This window comes from Mytilus californianus, unplaced genomic scaffold, assembly GCF_021869535.1.
Source record: "Mytilus californianus isolate M0D057914Y unplaced genomic scaffold, xbMytCali1.0.p SCAF_11, whole genome shotgun sequence".
Classification (NCBI taxonomy): Eukaryota; Metazoa; Mollusca; class Bivalvia; order Mytilida; family Mytilidae; genus Mytilus; species Mytilus californianus.
The window spans coordinates 73486922-73501826 of record NW_026262593.1 but is presented as its reverse complement, the minus strand read 5'-3'; the positions used below and the strand labels follow the sequence as shown (position 1 = coordinate 73501826).

The window sequence follows — 14905 nt, the reverse complement described above, 5'->3', positions numbered from 1 at the left end:
GGTGGCCTTCGGCTGTTGTCTGCTCTTTGGTCGGGTTGTTGTCTCTTTGACATATTCCCCATTTCCATTCTCAATTTTATAAAAACAAGAAGATGTGTTATGATTGTCAATGAGACAACCCTCCACCAGAGACCAAATGACATAGACGTTAAAAACTATAGGTCATTGTACGGCCTTCAACAATTTGCTAGTTAACAGTGTTTAAGCTGGTCAAGCATGTAAAAATAAGGCTAGTACAAAGCACAGTTCATATTCTTATCAAGTTAACATATAAAATAAGAAGATGTGGTATGATTGCCAATGAGACAACCCTCCACCAGAGACCAAATGACATAGACGTTAAAAACTATAGGTCACTGTACAAGTATAGTTATATACTTCATATTATATAATAAATAATCTGATCAAGTAATACTAATTGATTCGATAATAGTTTGACCAATACATCTAATTGACCATGAAAACACCAGCCTATAGGTAAAAAATAATTATTTTTGACCAGTTGTATTTAATTGACTGTGAAATGTTTTGCCTCCAGGGGAAAAGTCGTCGGTCATCCTTATTATCATAGTGACCATCGTTTGCACCTGTCCTCAGGTAAATACGGGACATTTGACAGATAACAGCCTCGCCTTCATAAGAGAAATAGTCTGACCATGATGGGTTTGTTAATGAAATTGTCAGATTTAACTGATTTATAATGGATTAGACATGGTTTGTTGTCAGTGATTGAACAAAAGATGACCTATGATAAGGCCATGTTTCTATTGATGTAAACGGATTGTCAATGATAAGAGACTTTGTCCTTCGATTAGTATGGGACGTGATTATTAAGTATTAACAGGCCTGGGATAGAATTTAATGTAAAATAAATAGGTCTTAATTAATTTCTTGCAAAAGAAGGTTCAAAAGTCCTTTGATTTGGATATTTTTGATTTATGAAGTCTAGGAATTTAAGAGATCTAAGAAATGATCTTTCTTTCTCTTAACTAAAAATAGATTGAAAAATATCACAATTTGTAAAAAAAACCAAAAAAGTGTCAATGCCTTTACAGTTTTAGACATGAATAAAGTAATATGTGGGGGTATACATCAGGGAATCTCAAAAAAAAAGATAGAAGTTTTATTTGATATAATTTAATTTAAAGCTCTCATCCTTTCAAAATCCTTTCTTAATTCTTACATGTTTTGATGCTTTGTTCAAAACTTGTCTTATGATGATTGCCTACAGACTATGCATACTGCAAATAATAATATGCATGCATACTGCAAATTCAGATTTTTGCATTTATTACTGCTACCGTTTGAATATTGGACAACAATAAGACGAATTATTGCAAATTTATGAAATTTTGCAAAACAAAAAATGCTTATAAAATTAAATAAGTTCAAAATGCAAGTGTTGTGTGTTTTCTTTTTTTGCAAAAACCATATCCCTTTCACAATTTTAACAATAATTAAAAACATTGCAAATTTTTGAATTTACAGTAACTGATTTAAATATGTATATATATATAAGAAAAATTTTGATATTTGATCAAATACACTGCGCATGAGTTCTTAATGTTTTCCATGACATTTTATTTGAAGGAAATGGGGAATGTGTCAAAAAGACAATAACCCGACCAAAGAGCAGAAAATAGCCCAATGCCACCAATGGGTCAATACAGCGAGAAAATCCTTCACCCTGAGGCAGGCTTCAGCTGGTCCCTTAACAAAAATGTGTACGTCTACTAGTTCAGTGAAAATGTTTGGTAGCAAAATAGGTGGCTAAGTGTTTTCTGGTTTACTGATATTTGGTCACGTCTGCATGCTATGACATTTTATTTGAAGAAGTTAAATAATGGTAGAAGAAAAGGTGGCTAAGTGGTTTACTGATATTTCACATGAGTGGTCACATTTGCTATCACATTTTATTTGAAGAAGTTTGGTAGACGAAAAAGGTGGCCAAGTTGCATTTACTGATATTTGGTCACGTCTGCTATCCGTTTTCTTTGAAGAAGTTTGGTAGAAAAAAAGATGGTAGAGATGTTTACTGATATTTGGTCACGTCTGCTATGGTATTCAAAGAAGTTTGGTAGAAAAAAAGGTGGCTAAGATATTTAAAGGTATTTTGTCACATCTGCTTTTACAGATGGTATCAGCTTATTACCATTGTACAAGTAGGGGTTTTATCTTTGCTCGGTCAGGGTCATTCTCAAATATGACGAACGACAAACATCTGTCACTTTGTTATAGAATTGTTACTGATCTCTGCACCCTGGTTTCCTAAACTATGAACTGGTCACTATGAAATTTGATAAAAGTTGGTGGTTTAATTAACTCCTCAAACGTCCTTTAAGAATAAAGAAGCACAGATTTAAGTTCAATATGGCAAGACTGATCTATGCGGGAGAAAAATTTAGGGAAATTTTTCCACATGAAAAAATCGGACTGTAAATTTTTAATCAGGTTTATTTAAATTCCTAAAATATTGATGTGTAATGGTGTTACCAAGCTTAATTTGTTTCATCGTGTAATGAACTTTTTATAGACAGAGCGTGATCAAGTGTTCAAATGTTTGTTTTTAATTGTTGAAATACAATAAGATGATATTTATATTTGAAAATTGTTTCTCCGCCAAATGAAAATATTTAATTCCTAACGGGGCAATGAACTGAATGCAGTATTTTTTTTTATATAGAATTGAAAGACTGTGTCGTTTGATCTATTGATTGTATTTGTGTGTTTCATTATAGCTGAGTAGTCTCTACGGTTTTCTACAAAGCACTGCTTCTGGCAAACAGTGACAATTTTAATATTTGCAAAACCACATTTATAAAAATCACAAATCCATACGGAACGGTTCAAAATACCTGTCATTTGAACCGTACCTCTAGTGTCACAATACAAAGCTGTGAAGGCAGTGATGCTATCATCTTTTAAATATATTGTGGTCATATGGGGTTTAGACTCATTGACTTTTAAATGAGGCCCTAGAGGGTCTTTTTGATTATGGTAAATTGTGAGCCAGGATTGAAATATTATTTTTAGATGCAAAGTTTATGATGAAATTGAATAAAGGGGAATTTTCTATATATTATATAGATATAAGAAGATGTAGTATGAGTGCCAATGAGACAACTCTCCATCCAAGTCAAAATTTATAAAAGTAAACCATTATAGGTCACAGTACTGTCTTCAACACGGAGCCTTGGCTCACACCGAACAGTAAGCTATAAAGGGCCCCAAAAATTACTAGTGTAAAACCGTTCAAAACCAACAGTCTAATCTATATAAAAAATGAGAAACGAGAAACACTTATCAACAAACGATAACTACTGAATATCAGATTCCTGACTTTTTGCATTGATGTGGGGCTTTATATGGATTTCAGATCTTTATGTATAAAGTAGAATACTGTGAATTCATTCGTGGGTACCAATGTTCGTGGATTGAGGAAAACTTGAATATTCGTGGATGAGGAAAAAATTGAATATTCGTGGATTGAGGAAAACCTGAATATACGTGGATATTTGATTTCATGGTTTTGCCAATCTCTGCATACAAAGCCTACAGAAAGTTTTAATTCGTTGAACATTTGAATTCGTGGTTCACCTGTACCCATGAAACCCACGAAAATTGGTATCCGAATAATAATGAATCCAAAATATGTTCGTTCTAAAGCACCTGAATCATTGTTGAATGTCAGTATTGTAAATTCAGATATTTGTGCAATGTTTTAATTATTTATAATTGCTAAAAATTGTGATGGCCCATATATGTTTGGCAAGAAAAAAAAATGAATTTGAAAGTTTGAAAGCATTATTTGTATGGAGCCTTCAATTATTCAAGGGACATCGGTGGCCGAGCGGTCTAAGTAGTTACTACTGTAATCACTAGCCAGTCAACACTGAGGTTGTGAGTTTGAACCCCGCTCGTGCGGGTGCACTCAACTGCAATCTTAATTGACTAGGATTGTCAGTTTTCCTATCGAAGGTCGGTGGATTTCTCCGGGCACTCTGGCTTCCTCCACCAATAAAAACTGGCCACCACGAAATAGCCCAAAAGCGGTGCTTAAAAGTGGTGTTAAAAACACAAAAAATCAAATCAAATCAATTATTCAATTATCACAATAATTAAGGTGCTGAGAAAAGAATTTTCTGCATGATTTTGGATAGTTCACAGATCCAGAATTAGAAATGTCAAACCAAATAAGCAATTTTGCATTGAACCAAATGATTACACTTATGATTATTTGCACAGTACAAAGGGATTGAGTGACAGGAGGCTTTGCTCATAGTATAATTTTAAGTATGAATTTAGTCCCCTTAGAAGAATTCAAAAGGTGCAGACAAAAATGCCCCATTTCTACCTTAATTAGGACTTAGAAATTACCCAATCTTTTTTAAGTTAAATCTCTGCACTTGTTCATTTTTTTTATGCTTGGTCACTACCACATAGCACCAGGGAGTGCAGAGATCTAATTTTTATTAGATTAGAAATTACCCCATTTAGACCCTCAGTATAATTTATGAATGAATTGGGTTGCCTTATAAGACCTCAAAAGGTGCAGACAAAAACTACCCTATATCTACCATAGGACTTTAAAATTACCCTTTTTTAGACCCTCATCATAATTTATGAATGAATTTAGTCATCTTATAAGACCTCAAAAGTTGCAGACAAAAACTGCCTTCTTTCCAGCATAGCACTTAAAAATTACCACTTTTAGACCCTCGTCATAATTTATGAATGAATTAAGTGGCCTTATAAGACCTCAAAGGGTGCATTAGTGGGTTTGTTAACTTTTATGGTTGAAGATTTGAAATTGATCATTAATTCTATTTCATGTGTGAATTGGGACTTTGAAGTACATTCTATTCATGTACTGTCTAGAGAGATACAGAATGGCATTGAAGTCTTCACAAAAGGAGAAAATAAAAGTCCTTTAGTGTTATAATTTAGCCATAAATCTCAGTGTGTTAAATTCTTTGATCACTCAGATTAAACATGAAGGTATCGAAGAGACTAAAATTGAAAAATATTTTATGGAAGATTTTGGATAAGTCGTAATAAGGAAGATAGTAAAATTAAATACGAAATTCTGTGGTTTTATAATTTATGTAAAAACTTAAGATGAAGAGCAAACAAGTTTTTGAAGTCTATTTATGATTGAATACCCATTTGATAAATGTTAGGAGTGTTTAAGATAGCATGAAGGGGCTTTTAGCAGAAATTTACCATTACATGCAAATGATAGTATTCAATTTATTCATTGGGCGGAAATGATATTTTTCAGTATTTCATTTATCATTGATGAGATCTTTTGGGTGGCAAGAGTTAAAAATCTTAAAAAAATTCCTCACAAATAATAATGTGTTTATAATTAAGTGCATAAAACATGCAGAACGTTTTAAACTATTTGTTTGTGTGCATTCATTTGTTTATTCTTTTTATCGTTGATGTCAGATCTTTGTTTATTTGTTCACAAGGGGCCTCAAGTATAACCAGGCGATTTTAAGTTATTCATCTACAGGGATCACTATTATCCTGTCAACTCTTGAGGTGGGGAGTTGGAAACCTGCATGTGATAAGGTGTGATCGATCTACTCAATTCTTAATTGACAAGGATTGGCCAGTTTACTTGTTGAAGGTCATGGTTCTCTGTGGGTATATTCTCCAAGGGCCCTCTACCAATAGATTGTCTGCCACTATAGCCAAGGTTGGCAGAGTTCTTGAAATCTTTTTTTCCCTGGTGGTCCTTGAAGAAAATCTGCTGGTCCTCACTATATTTCTACACTGAGCAAAATACCAAAAATATGTCAGTTCTTTTCAAAATTTTGGTGGTCAAAACCTTCAGACCACCACTTTTCGAGAACTCTGGGTTGGAAGAAAATTTTTTATGAATCTCATTTACAGAGATTACTGAATTCACCATAGTAAGTTATTAGTATAGTTTCATAAATAGATCTTTTCCATCTGATATTTCTCATGGAAAATAAAAAAAACATATAATTCAGACAAAATTAGAAGATGGAATAAGATCCTTGTTGAGCACTTAAATCTAGGATTTCTTAATGAATTGTAATTTTCCTCAGGTTAGTTAGTGTAAGGTCAGATATCATATATTTTATGAACAAACTTCAAAGGACATAAAAACTTGTTCACTAATTATAGGTCATCGTTGGTTATCTCAACGAGATTGATTTTCTCGCTTGAGCCGGTACAGCGAAAGCGAGAAAAGCAATCGAGTTGAGATGACCAATGATAATCTGTTTATCGCTATTTTACCTATGAAGACGTTGTTAATTTCATTGACAACGGCACGTGTTCCCTTAGTTTCTAGTGATAATTTTCATATCACTCGACGTCTGTTAGCTCAGACATCATATTTTTTAGGAGGAAATTTGTATATAATAACTGATCACTTGCTATGCCTCCAAGTCTAAAATAGATCAAAGATCAATTGATTTATACTGAGTACAGTTTGTACAACAGACAATTGAGAGAAGTTATACTGTAAGATATGTCTGAAATTTCGTTCGCTATGAAAAATCTTGTTATTTAATTTCGGGGTTAAGGATTTTTAATCTCTATCTGGTTCAGCATGTCAATCTATGGTTTGTGACTTTTAATCTCTTGTTTAGGGTCTTGATATTTTTAAGGGATGAAGAAAGATGGGTTCATAACATAATATCGAAAGGTCAGCAAAAAGGACCATTTTACACTGAATGGTATGGGGGAATGCTAATGTATATTCCTCAATCTAACCAATTTTTATTGCTAAAGAGTTTTCTTATGTTTATTTTGCTTGCTGTACAAAATGAACTAAACTGTTGATGCTTTAAAGCCCAAATTAATGTTCATTTTCAAAATAATGTTCAAATGTGTTATATTTTAAATCTTTCAGTTACTGCCCAGAACACAAATGGAAAAGGTCAAAGTTCAAACCAGGGAAGAAGTCTATCTTCAAAGAGGCTCAGAAAAAAGAAAAAGAAGGCACGGACCAACAACAGGCAAGTGATCAGGCTGGGCAACAGGTAGACGAAGGTGCAGATGAAGTTGTCAATGAACCTGATGATGAACCTGATGAAGGGGATGACGAAGAGGAAGAGGATCAAATTGAGGATGATGATGATGACGATGAAGATGATTTGGAAGACGATCTAGAAGAAGCAGAAGACAATGATCAAGAACTTAATGAAGATAATGAAGCAGCCGATGCCCCTGACCAAGGGGAGACAACTCAAGTGTCTACAGTGACGTCGCAAAGTACTCTTGAAAAAGATTACTCTCAGAACAGTATCGAATCAAGTAAAAAAACTCCTTCTGGTAAAAGTCTTCAAGGAGTTGATGAGAGTAAAAGACAAGGTTTAGATCTGCAACAGAGTGAGACAAGTTTGCTGAATGAATTTCAGGATGAAAAGAAAAATGACGAAAAGAAAGATTTTACTATTGAACAGAAAAATAGTGATGAAAAGAAAGATTTCAGTAATGAACTGAAAAATGGTGACTCTATGAAAGCTGGCTGTGATAAGAAGGATTCCCCTCATATAGAAAAAAATAGTAATGGAAAGAAAGATTTCAGTAATGAACTGAAAAATGGAGACTCTATGAAAGCTGGCTGTGATAAAAAGGAATCCCCTCATATAGAAAAAAATAATAATAGAAATACTAGTGACAGTTTAGAATTAGCAAGTCGATTAAGCGACTCTTGTATAGGATCTGCCTGGAATGCATCTAAAGGTGGGAAATGAAGTTGTGATTATTGTTACTTGTAATTTTTGTAACAGAAATGAAATGAAATCTTGCCATTATTCATCCATTAGTATTCATGGTCAATTTTATGAGCTGGTGCTTAATTTTGCATCAGAATTCTAATTTGGAGACTTGAAATAAATTCTTTCAATTTTAAGTTTCAAAATAAATTTTTCAATTTGAAGTTTCAGACTGCAGCATTTAAAAACATTTTAAATTAAAATAGTTATTTGATATTTTAAAGTACTTGAACAGTGTCTGTATACCACTTAATCGAAAAAGAAAACAAATTTGTTTCTTTTGTGGTAGGATTGAAATATTAATTTTAAGCTTGAGTCCAAAATAATTGACAGGTATTCAAATTTCTTTAACGAAAATATTTGTAAATAAGAAAGTTTTTATGATCACTTGATATATACTGAACAGAAAAAAGTTGAGGGTCATCAGTTCATATTTTCAATTGCAGTTGAATTTAATATTGCCATCACCAATTTGTAGTACTTAGAAAAGCTGTTAACTCTCTGAATGTTGTCCAATTCAATGGGGACTGCCTTTGAATCCTTGAAGAATTTAGTGAAATCCTGAAGTGGATTATCAATATGTCTTCATTTTCATGGAAATAAATTGGTAGATTTCAGAAATTCAGTTTTTTTCTACATCGTCCATATTTGATGTGTGATGAAAATTATCCCTCCTCTTAGGCCAAAGAAGAATATCTGATTTGAAGGTTTCCTTATCTTACCTTAAAATGTCTACATTAACATTCAAACTGTCACTTTTTTTTTTAGTAAATTGTGTCAAAATTTTAGGTCTCACTTAATACACTTGAGGTATAAAGAAATGAGAAATATAGAGAATTCTTCTCTACTCAAGTACAGTTTTCATTTCTGGTACAGAACGTTCTGAAATGTCCTGTTGTATTAATGCATGTATTATATGTTACTGTTGGAATAAATGTTGATGACTGCATTCTTCCTTTTATTCTAAACCATTGTTTGCATGATTGACTGGAGAAAAATAAAGCTTTATGTCTGCATGCTTCCTTTTATTCTAAAACATTGTTTGCATGATTGACTGGAATGTTGATGTTTAATTGAAATCAAGTTATCTGGCTGTGAAAAATAGTAATGTAAGAAAAAAAACACAAACAACATAGACTAACATAAGGGTCTGAATGGGGTTTACAGAATAGCAAATAATGGGCTAAAAATGCAGGATGAAGGGCCAATATAAAGGATAGAGAAAAACATGCCAAAAAAATAAAGAATAGAGAATAATGGGGTGCTAAAATATGAAGAATAGAGAATGAAGGGCCAAATTTATAAAGAATATAGAAAAAATGGCTTAAAAAATTAAAGAATAGAGAATTGTATACCCCCCCCCCCCCCATCCCCCCAATCCAGACCCTCATACATGGGCAGCAGTATGATATCACACCACACATGTGTAGAAATATATGCATGTTTCCTTGACAGTGTAAAATAAAAATATTATATAAATTTTGTCATGTGATCAATTTCTGCACGGTTGCCAGGCGAAATGGATCAAATCAATAATAAAAGTAAAAAAAAAATGGCTACCACAACAAATGATATGAATACATGATATATGTATTGTTTTTTTAAATGTTATAGCTGCGCAAATTGTATTCCGCTTTGATCTATACAAAGTTATTCAGCTACTGATGGTGATCTATCATGCAATAAATAAAAAATTTACAAATAATGATGTACCTAGTCGATCAAAGCTAAGTATGAAAGGATTTAGAATAGATGATACATAAAACAATAGGCCACACAAAATAATATGTATAATTATTTCGAGATAGTGTCGATTCATTTATTTTCGTGGGTACCAATTTTCGTGAATAGAGGAAAATTTGTATTTTCCTAGATATCTTAGTTTTTCCGAAGTCTGCTTACAAGCCTATAGAAATTTTGTACTTCGTTGAACATTTAAATTCGTGGATCACCTTTAACCACAAAATCATCGAAAATTGGTATCCAACAAAAACAATGAATCCACAGTAGTGTATTGTGGACTCTGACTGGTACTTTTCTGACCTTTTGAAGGTACTTTTCATTGTATTGTTTGAATGCTGTATTGTGGACTCCGACTGGTACTTTTCTGACTTTTTGAAGGTACTTTTCATTGTATTGTTTGAATGCTGTATTGTTGACGGCATCCAGTACTTTTCTGACTTTTTGAAGGTACTTTTCATTGTATTGTTTGAATGCTGTATTGTGGACTTGGACTGGTACTTTTCTGACTTTTTGAAGGTACTTTTCATTGTATTGTTTGAATGCTGTATTGTGGACTCTGACTTGTACTTTTCTGACTTTTTGAAAGTACTTTTCATTGTATTGTTTGAATGCAGTATTGTGGACTCCGACTGGTACTTTTCTGACTTTTTGAAGGTACTTTTCATTGTATTGTTTGAATGCTGTATTGTTGACGGCATCCAGTACTTTTCTGACTTTTTTAAGGAACTTTTCATTGTATTTGTTTGAATGCTGTATTGTGGACTTGGACTGGTACTTTTCTGACTTTTTGAAGGTTCTTTTCATTGTATTGTTTGAATGTCTTATGTCGATGAAAATGTCTTGATTTAGGCAGTATACTGATCAGTCACTTGTTTAAGGGTTAAAGTACAGGAGTTGGTCTCACAAAAGATTGGTCGTAAGTTATCAATCTTAGTTATAAGTGTTTTTGTGAAACGACTCCTAGATATTACCTTTGAAGGGTAACGAATATGCATCAAATTTTGATGTGCGTTGTCGATCAAAGTATGAAACAATTTAGAATAGATGATACATAAAACAATAGGCCACGCAAAATAACCGTAAGTTTTTAGGGATGTCTTGGTACACCGATACTGTCTTGAATATCAGAGTTGTGGTTATCTTAATGTACATGTGGTTATAGGGAAATGAAATGGACTCCAAATAAACAAACAAACAGAAAACTGTTGCTAAAGGCTGAAGACTGAAGGCTAGGGGTAACTGGCTTTGGTTTGTCTACATTTATGGTGGTGTTTCTTTGCTGTCAAAGTCACACGTACTCGATAATAGAAACACAAACAAAAGATATGGGGTATCCATCAAAATCAGAACATGCACATAAAAAACAAACAAAAAGCAATGGAACAGCACTTTTATTGCTGTTCTTCATCTCAAAGTTACAGCATGGCTTTCAACAAGGAGCAAAAAAACTCTCACCTCACTGCAAGTTTAAGACGGCCCCTAGCACAGGCATGAGCGAAATTCTTTGCAAAAATTCGAATAGAACATATTTGAACAGTATGTAAAAAATAAATACATTTTACGTCACGTTCTTTTGTGGATGATTTAACAGTGCTTTCAATAATATCAATATTCCCAGCAAGTGAACGAAATGATGGGAAAAAAAATTCCAGGGGGAAGACAAAATTTTCCATCCTTTTTTCCCAATTATCATGTAAAACCTTCATATTAGAATTATTGCTAATTTGTTGTGGTCATGCATGAAATATTTGCCACTGGTCAGAACTTAGTCAAACAACTATATACAAAAGACAGTTATTTCAAAATTGTATAAGTTAATACGTTAAATCAGCGGATTTTCTCCCATGGTAGTCAATGGAGAGTAACAGGGTAAAACGTTTAAACCCGCTGCATTTGTTTGCACCTGTCCTAAGTCACTCAACCTGTTGTTCAGTGGTTGTCGTTTGTTGATGTGGTTCATAAGTGTTTCTTGTTTCTCATTTTTATATAGATTAGACTGTTGGTTTTCCTGTTTGTAGATATAAGAAGATGTGGTATGAGTGCCAATGAGATAACTCTCCATCCAAGTTACAATTTATAAAAGTAAACCATTATAGGTCAAGGTACGGCCTTCAACACAGAGCATTGGCTCACACCGAACAGCAAGCTATAAAGGGCCCCAAAAATTACTAGTGTAAAACCATTCAAACGGGAAAACCAATGGTCTAATCTATATTAAAAACGAGAAACAAGAAACACTTATGAACCACATCAACATACGACAACCACTGAACAACAGGTTCCTGATTGACTGTTTTACACTAGTCATTTTGGGGTCTTTTATAACTTGTTGTTCGGTGTGAACAATGTCTCTGTGTTGAAGTCCGTACTTTGACCTATAATTGTTTACTTTTTACACATTGTGACTTGGATGGAGAGTTGTCTCATTGGCACTGACGTACCACATTTTCTTATTTCTATATATTTATAAAACGAAAGAAACTTGGGACTTTTGAAGACTTTTGTAACAAGGAAGATTTGATGAATAAATAAGATTAAGTTGTTAAAAAAAGAAAGAATTCTTTCAGAAAATAAGAGATAAATATGCCTTTAAAAAATAGAAAATACAAAATGGAATTTTCTAAATTCGTATCTGTGAGTAGTATCCATACAGCTGTCATGACACGGATAAGTTTTCCATTGAATAATCTCATTTGTACATAATTAATGTACTTATTGAAACATGTTGTTACGCCATCAAATTGAACCATATTGCTTCAGCTCGTAATTTCCCATTGGGCGTGAAAGGTGTTGTTACATGATAAATAATGTAACAGTTTTGAATCATGTTACGTAAAATTACTCACTGTTACATCGTTGTCATAAGATATTTATGTTTTTCCAAGGATGAACAAATTGTTATGTATTTTTTTTGGTATCATATTTTCATTTTGAATTGAATTGAGTGATTGATTTTTGTCTGCTTAACATTGGCCGGAATATTTCATGGCTAGATTAGGGGGGATGTGAATAAGAGCTTGACCAATATCATCTATAGTACAAAGTAAGGAGATGTGGTATGATGGCCAATGGGAAAACTATCCACCATTGAATAAATGACATTGATGTAGTTAGCAACTATAGGTCACCATACAGCCTTCAATAATGAGCAAAACCTATAAAGTATAAGTCAGCTATAAAAGATCCTGATATGACAAAATTGAGAAACAATTCAAATGAGAAATCTATATATAAAGGCCTAATTCATGAAAAAAAAGTAATGAAAAGATAATATGTATGACAGACAGCAACCAATGACAACCACTGCATTTCTTGCTCCTGACTTTGGACAGGCACATGCATACTGAAGGTGGAGGGTTTAACATGTCCAGATAAGGGCTATATAGAGCTTGACCAATAGATATAGGAAGATGTGGTATGAGTGCCAATGAGACAACAACTCTCCATTCAAGTTACAATTTATAAAAGTTAATGTTTATATAAACATGTGATTACTCTAAGAGAGTATATATACAGTGGCCTCCTTAGTATCCCATGGATACTAATTTTCTTGGATTTCATGGATAAAGGTATGGTGAACCATGAATTCAAATGTTTAACAAATTTTCTATAAGGCTCAGTGTATGCATACTTAAGCAAAACCATTTAAAATCAAATAGTTTCACGAAAATACAATTTTTTCTCAATCCACGAAAATTGGTCCAACAAAAATAAATGAATCCACAGTATTTACTCTTCAGATGTCTTTCCTGTTTATTTTGTGTTTTGGGGTTGCTGATATATTGATTTATTATACCACACATCTTAAATGTATACACATTATTAGGCAACTGATGTCTTCAGGACAGATGCATATCCAGTGGCAAATATTACATGGATATCCTATGTCATAGATGACAACATATATGATCCACTTGGTCATACCCACAATCCCTTTCTACTTTCCAAAATTGCAATAACTATGCCCCAGATGCCACTTGATGCCATCACTCCAGGGGACACTTGTGGCCACTTGTGTACTCTTAAAAAAAGCTGATATGTGTTTAAAGGAGCTTTTCATAAGATTGAAATATAATTAATCTGTTGAAAAAAGTAGGATTAACTCTTATTGTGGATTCATTTATTTTCACGTATACCGATTTGTGTGGATTGAGGAAAAATTACACATTTGTTGATATTTTTTTGGGTGGTTTTGCTAAAGGCTGTATTATTATAACAAGCCTATAGAAAAATGTATTCCTTGTTTTTACGTTAGTATTTTCATCAGAAGTAGAATGTTTGACAGCTTTTACTGTTATTTTCTCCATTTATCATGCAGAATACTGTAAATTCAGAAATTATTGCGATGTTTTTATTATTGCGAAAAATGCGACAGGGTTATAATCGCAATAATTTAAACTCGCATTTTGTATTTTTTTATATGAATTAAATAGGATTTTTCTCAATATCGCAAAAATTAAAATCGCAATTTAGTCTAATATGACAAAATCGCAATAATAAATGCACGCAATAATTTCTGAATTTACAGTAAACAAATATCCATTAAAATAACCAAATGTAAAAAAATCATTTGCTGAATGTTTTAACTGTACAATATTCTTTACCAACGACATGAACGAGATGAATTTTGCTGATTATTCAATAAATTACTGAAATATTTTGTGTTAGTTTACAAACTCATATTAAATTTAGTGCTTATCTTTTTTATATTCCTAATAAAACCTGCTATAATCAGAGGATTTTCTCAAATACTCCTGGTTTCTGATAACAACGAGGGGTTAAATCATTGGTACACACTAAAAATCAATTTGTTGTTGATTATCTTTATAGTATGATAAGCCCGTAATTCATTACTTGAACTGTTTATCTATCTTTTATTCTTATAATTTTCAATCTATCTTTTATTCATAAAATTTTCATGTCTATCTTTGTAAAAACTCGATTTTGCAATCTCCTAATAGATGAAAGATCGATAATGTTTAAAGTTAGCTGGACAATAGGTGTATGTGGGTTTGAATAGAAAGGGGTGGGGCTAGGTCAACATTTAAAGAAGACCCAAGGTGAGATTGGGTTACGATCTTTATTGCGTTTGAATCAATGAATATTTACCCTTAATAATAGATGATTTCTCCAGGGAGATACCATCTTTAGAAATCGATCATCAAAACTAAGCATATTTTCCCAGCGTCTTTGTTTCTGAACACCATTAAAAATTGATGTTTTGGGGTGAGGTTTCCGACTTTGGATATTTGAGGAAAACCTATTATGATCATACACAATAGAATAAAGTAATTTTTCAAATGTTTGCATGAATTTGAATAATTTAAAGCCGATTTTTAAATTCCAATTGCAATTTAATGATGAACTTTAGAAGCATGTTATTGGTGTTCTATGGGTTTACA

The 14905-nt window shown here is 32.8% G+C and overlaps 2 protein-coding genes across 6 annotated transcripts in view; both read left to right on the top strand.

The window, feature by feature from the left end:
* The window catches only part of LOC127720678 (uncharacterized), a 79986-nt gene extending 71277 nt beyond the window's left edge, over positions 1-8709 (top strand). For both annotated transcript variants that reach the window (XM_052227399.1, XM_052227397.1), the window contains one exon: positions 6893-8709. In XM_052227399.1, coding sequence (XP_052083359.1) covers positions 6893-7739 — 847 coding nt within the window. In that variant the 3' untranslated portion in view covers positions 7740-8709. The remainder of the gene's footprint in view (positions 1-6892) is intronic.
* LOC127720668 (protein polyglycylase TTLL10-like) overlaps positions 1-14905 on the top strand; it is a 170451-nt gene that overhangs the window by 94100 nt on the left and 61446 nt on the right. The gene's annotated exons all lie outside the window — the stretch shown is intronic.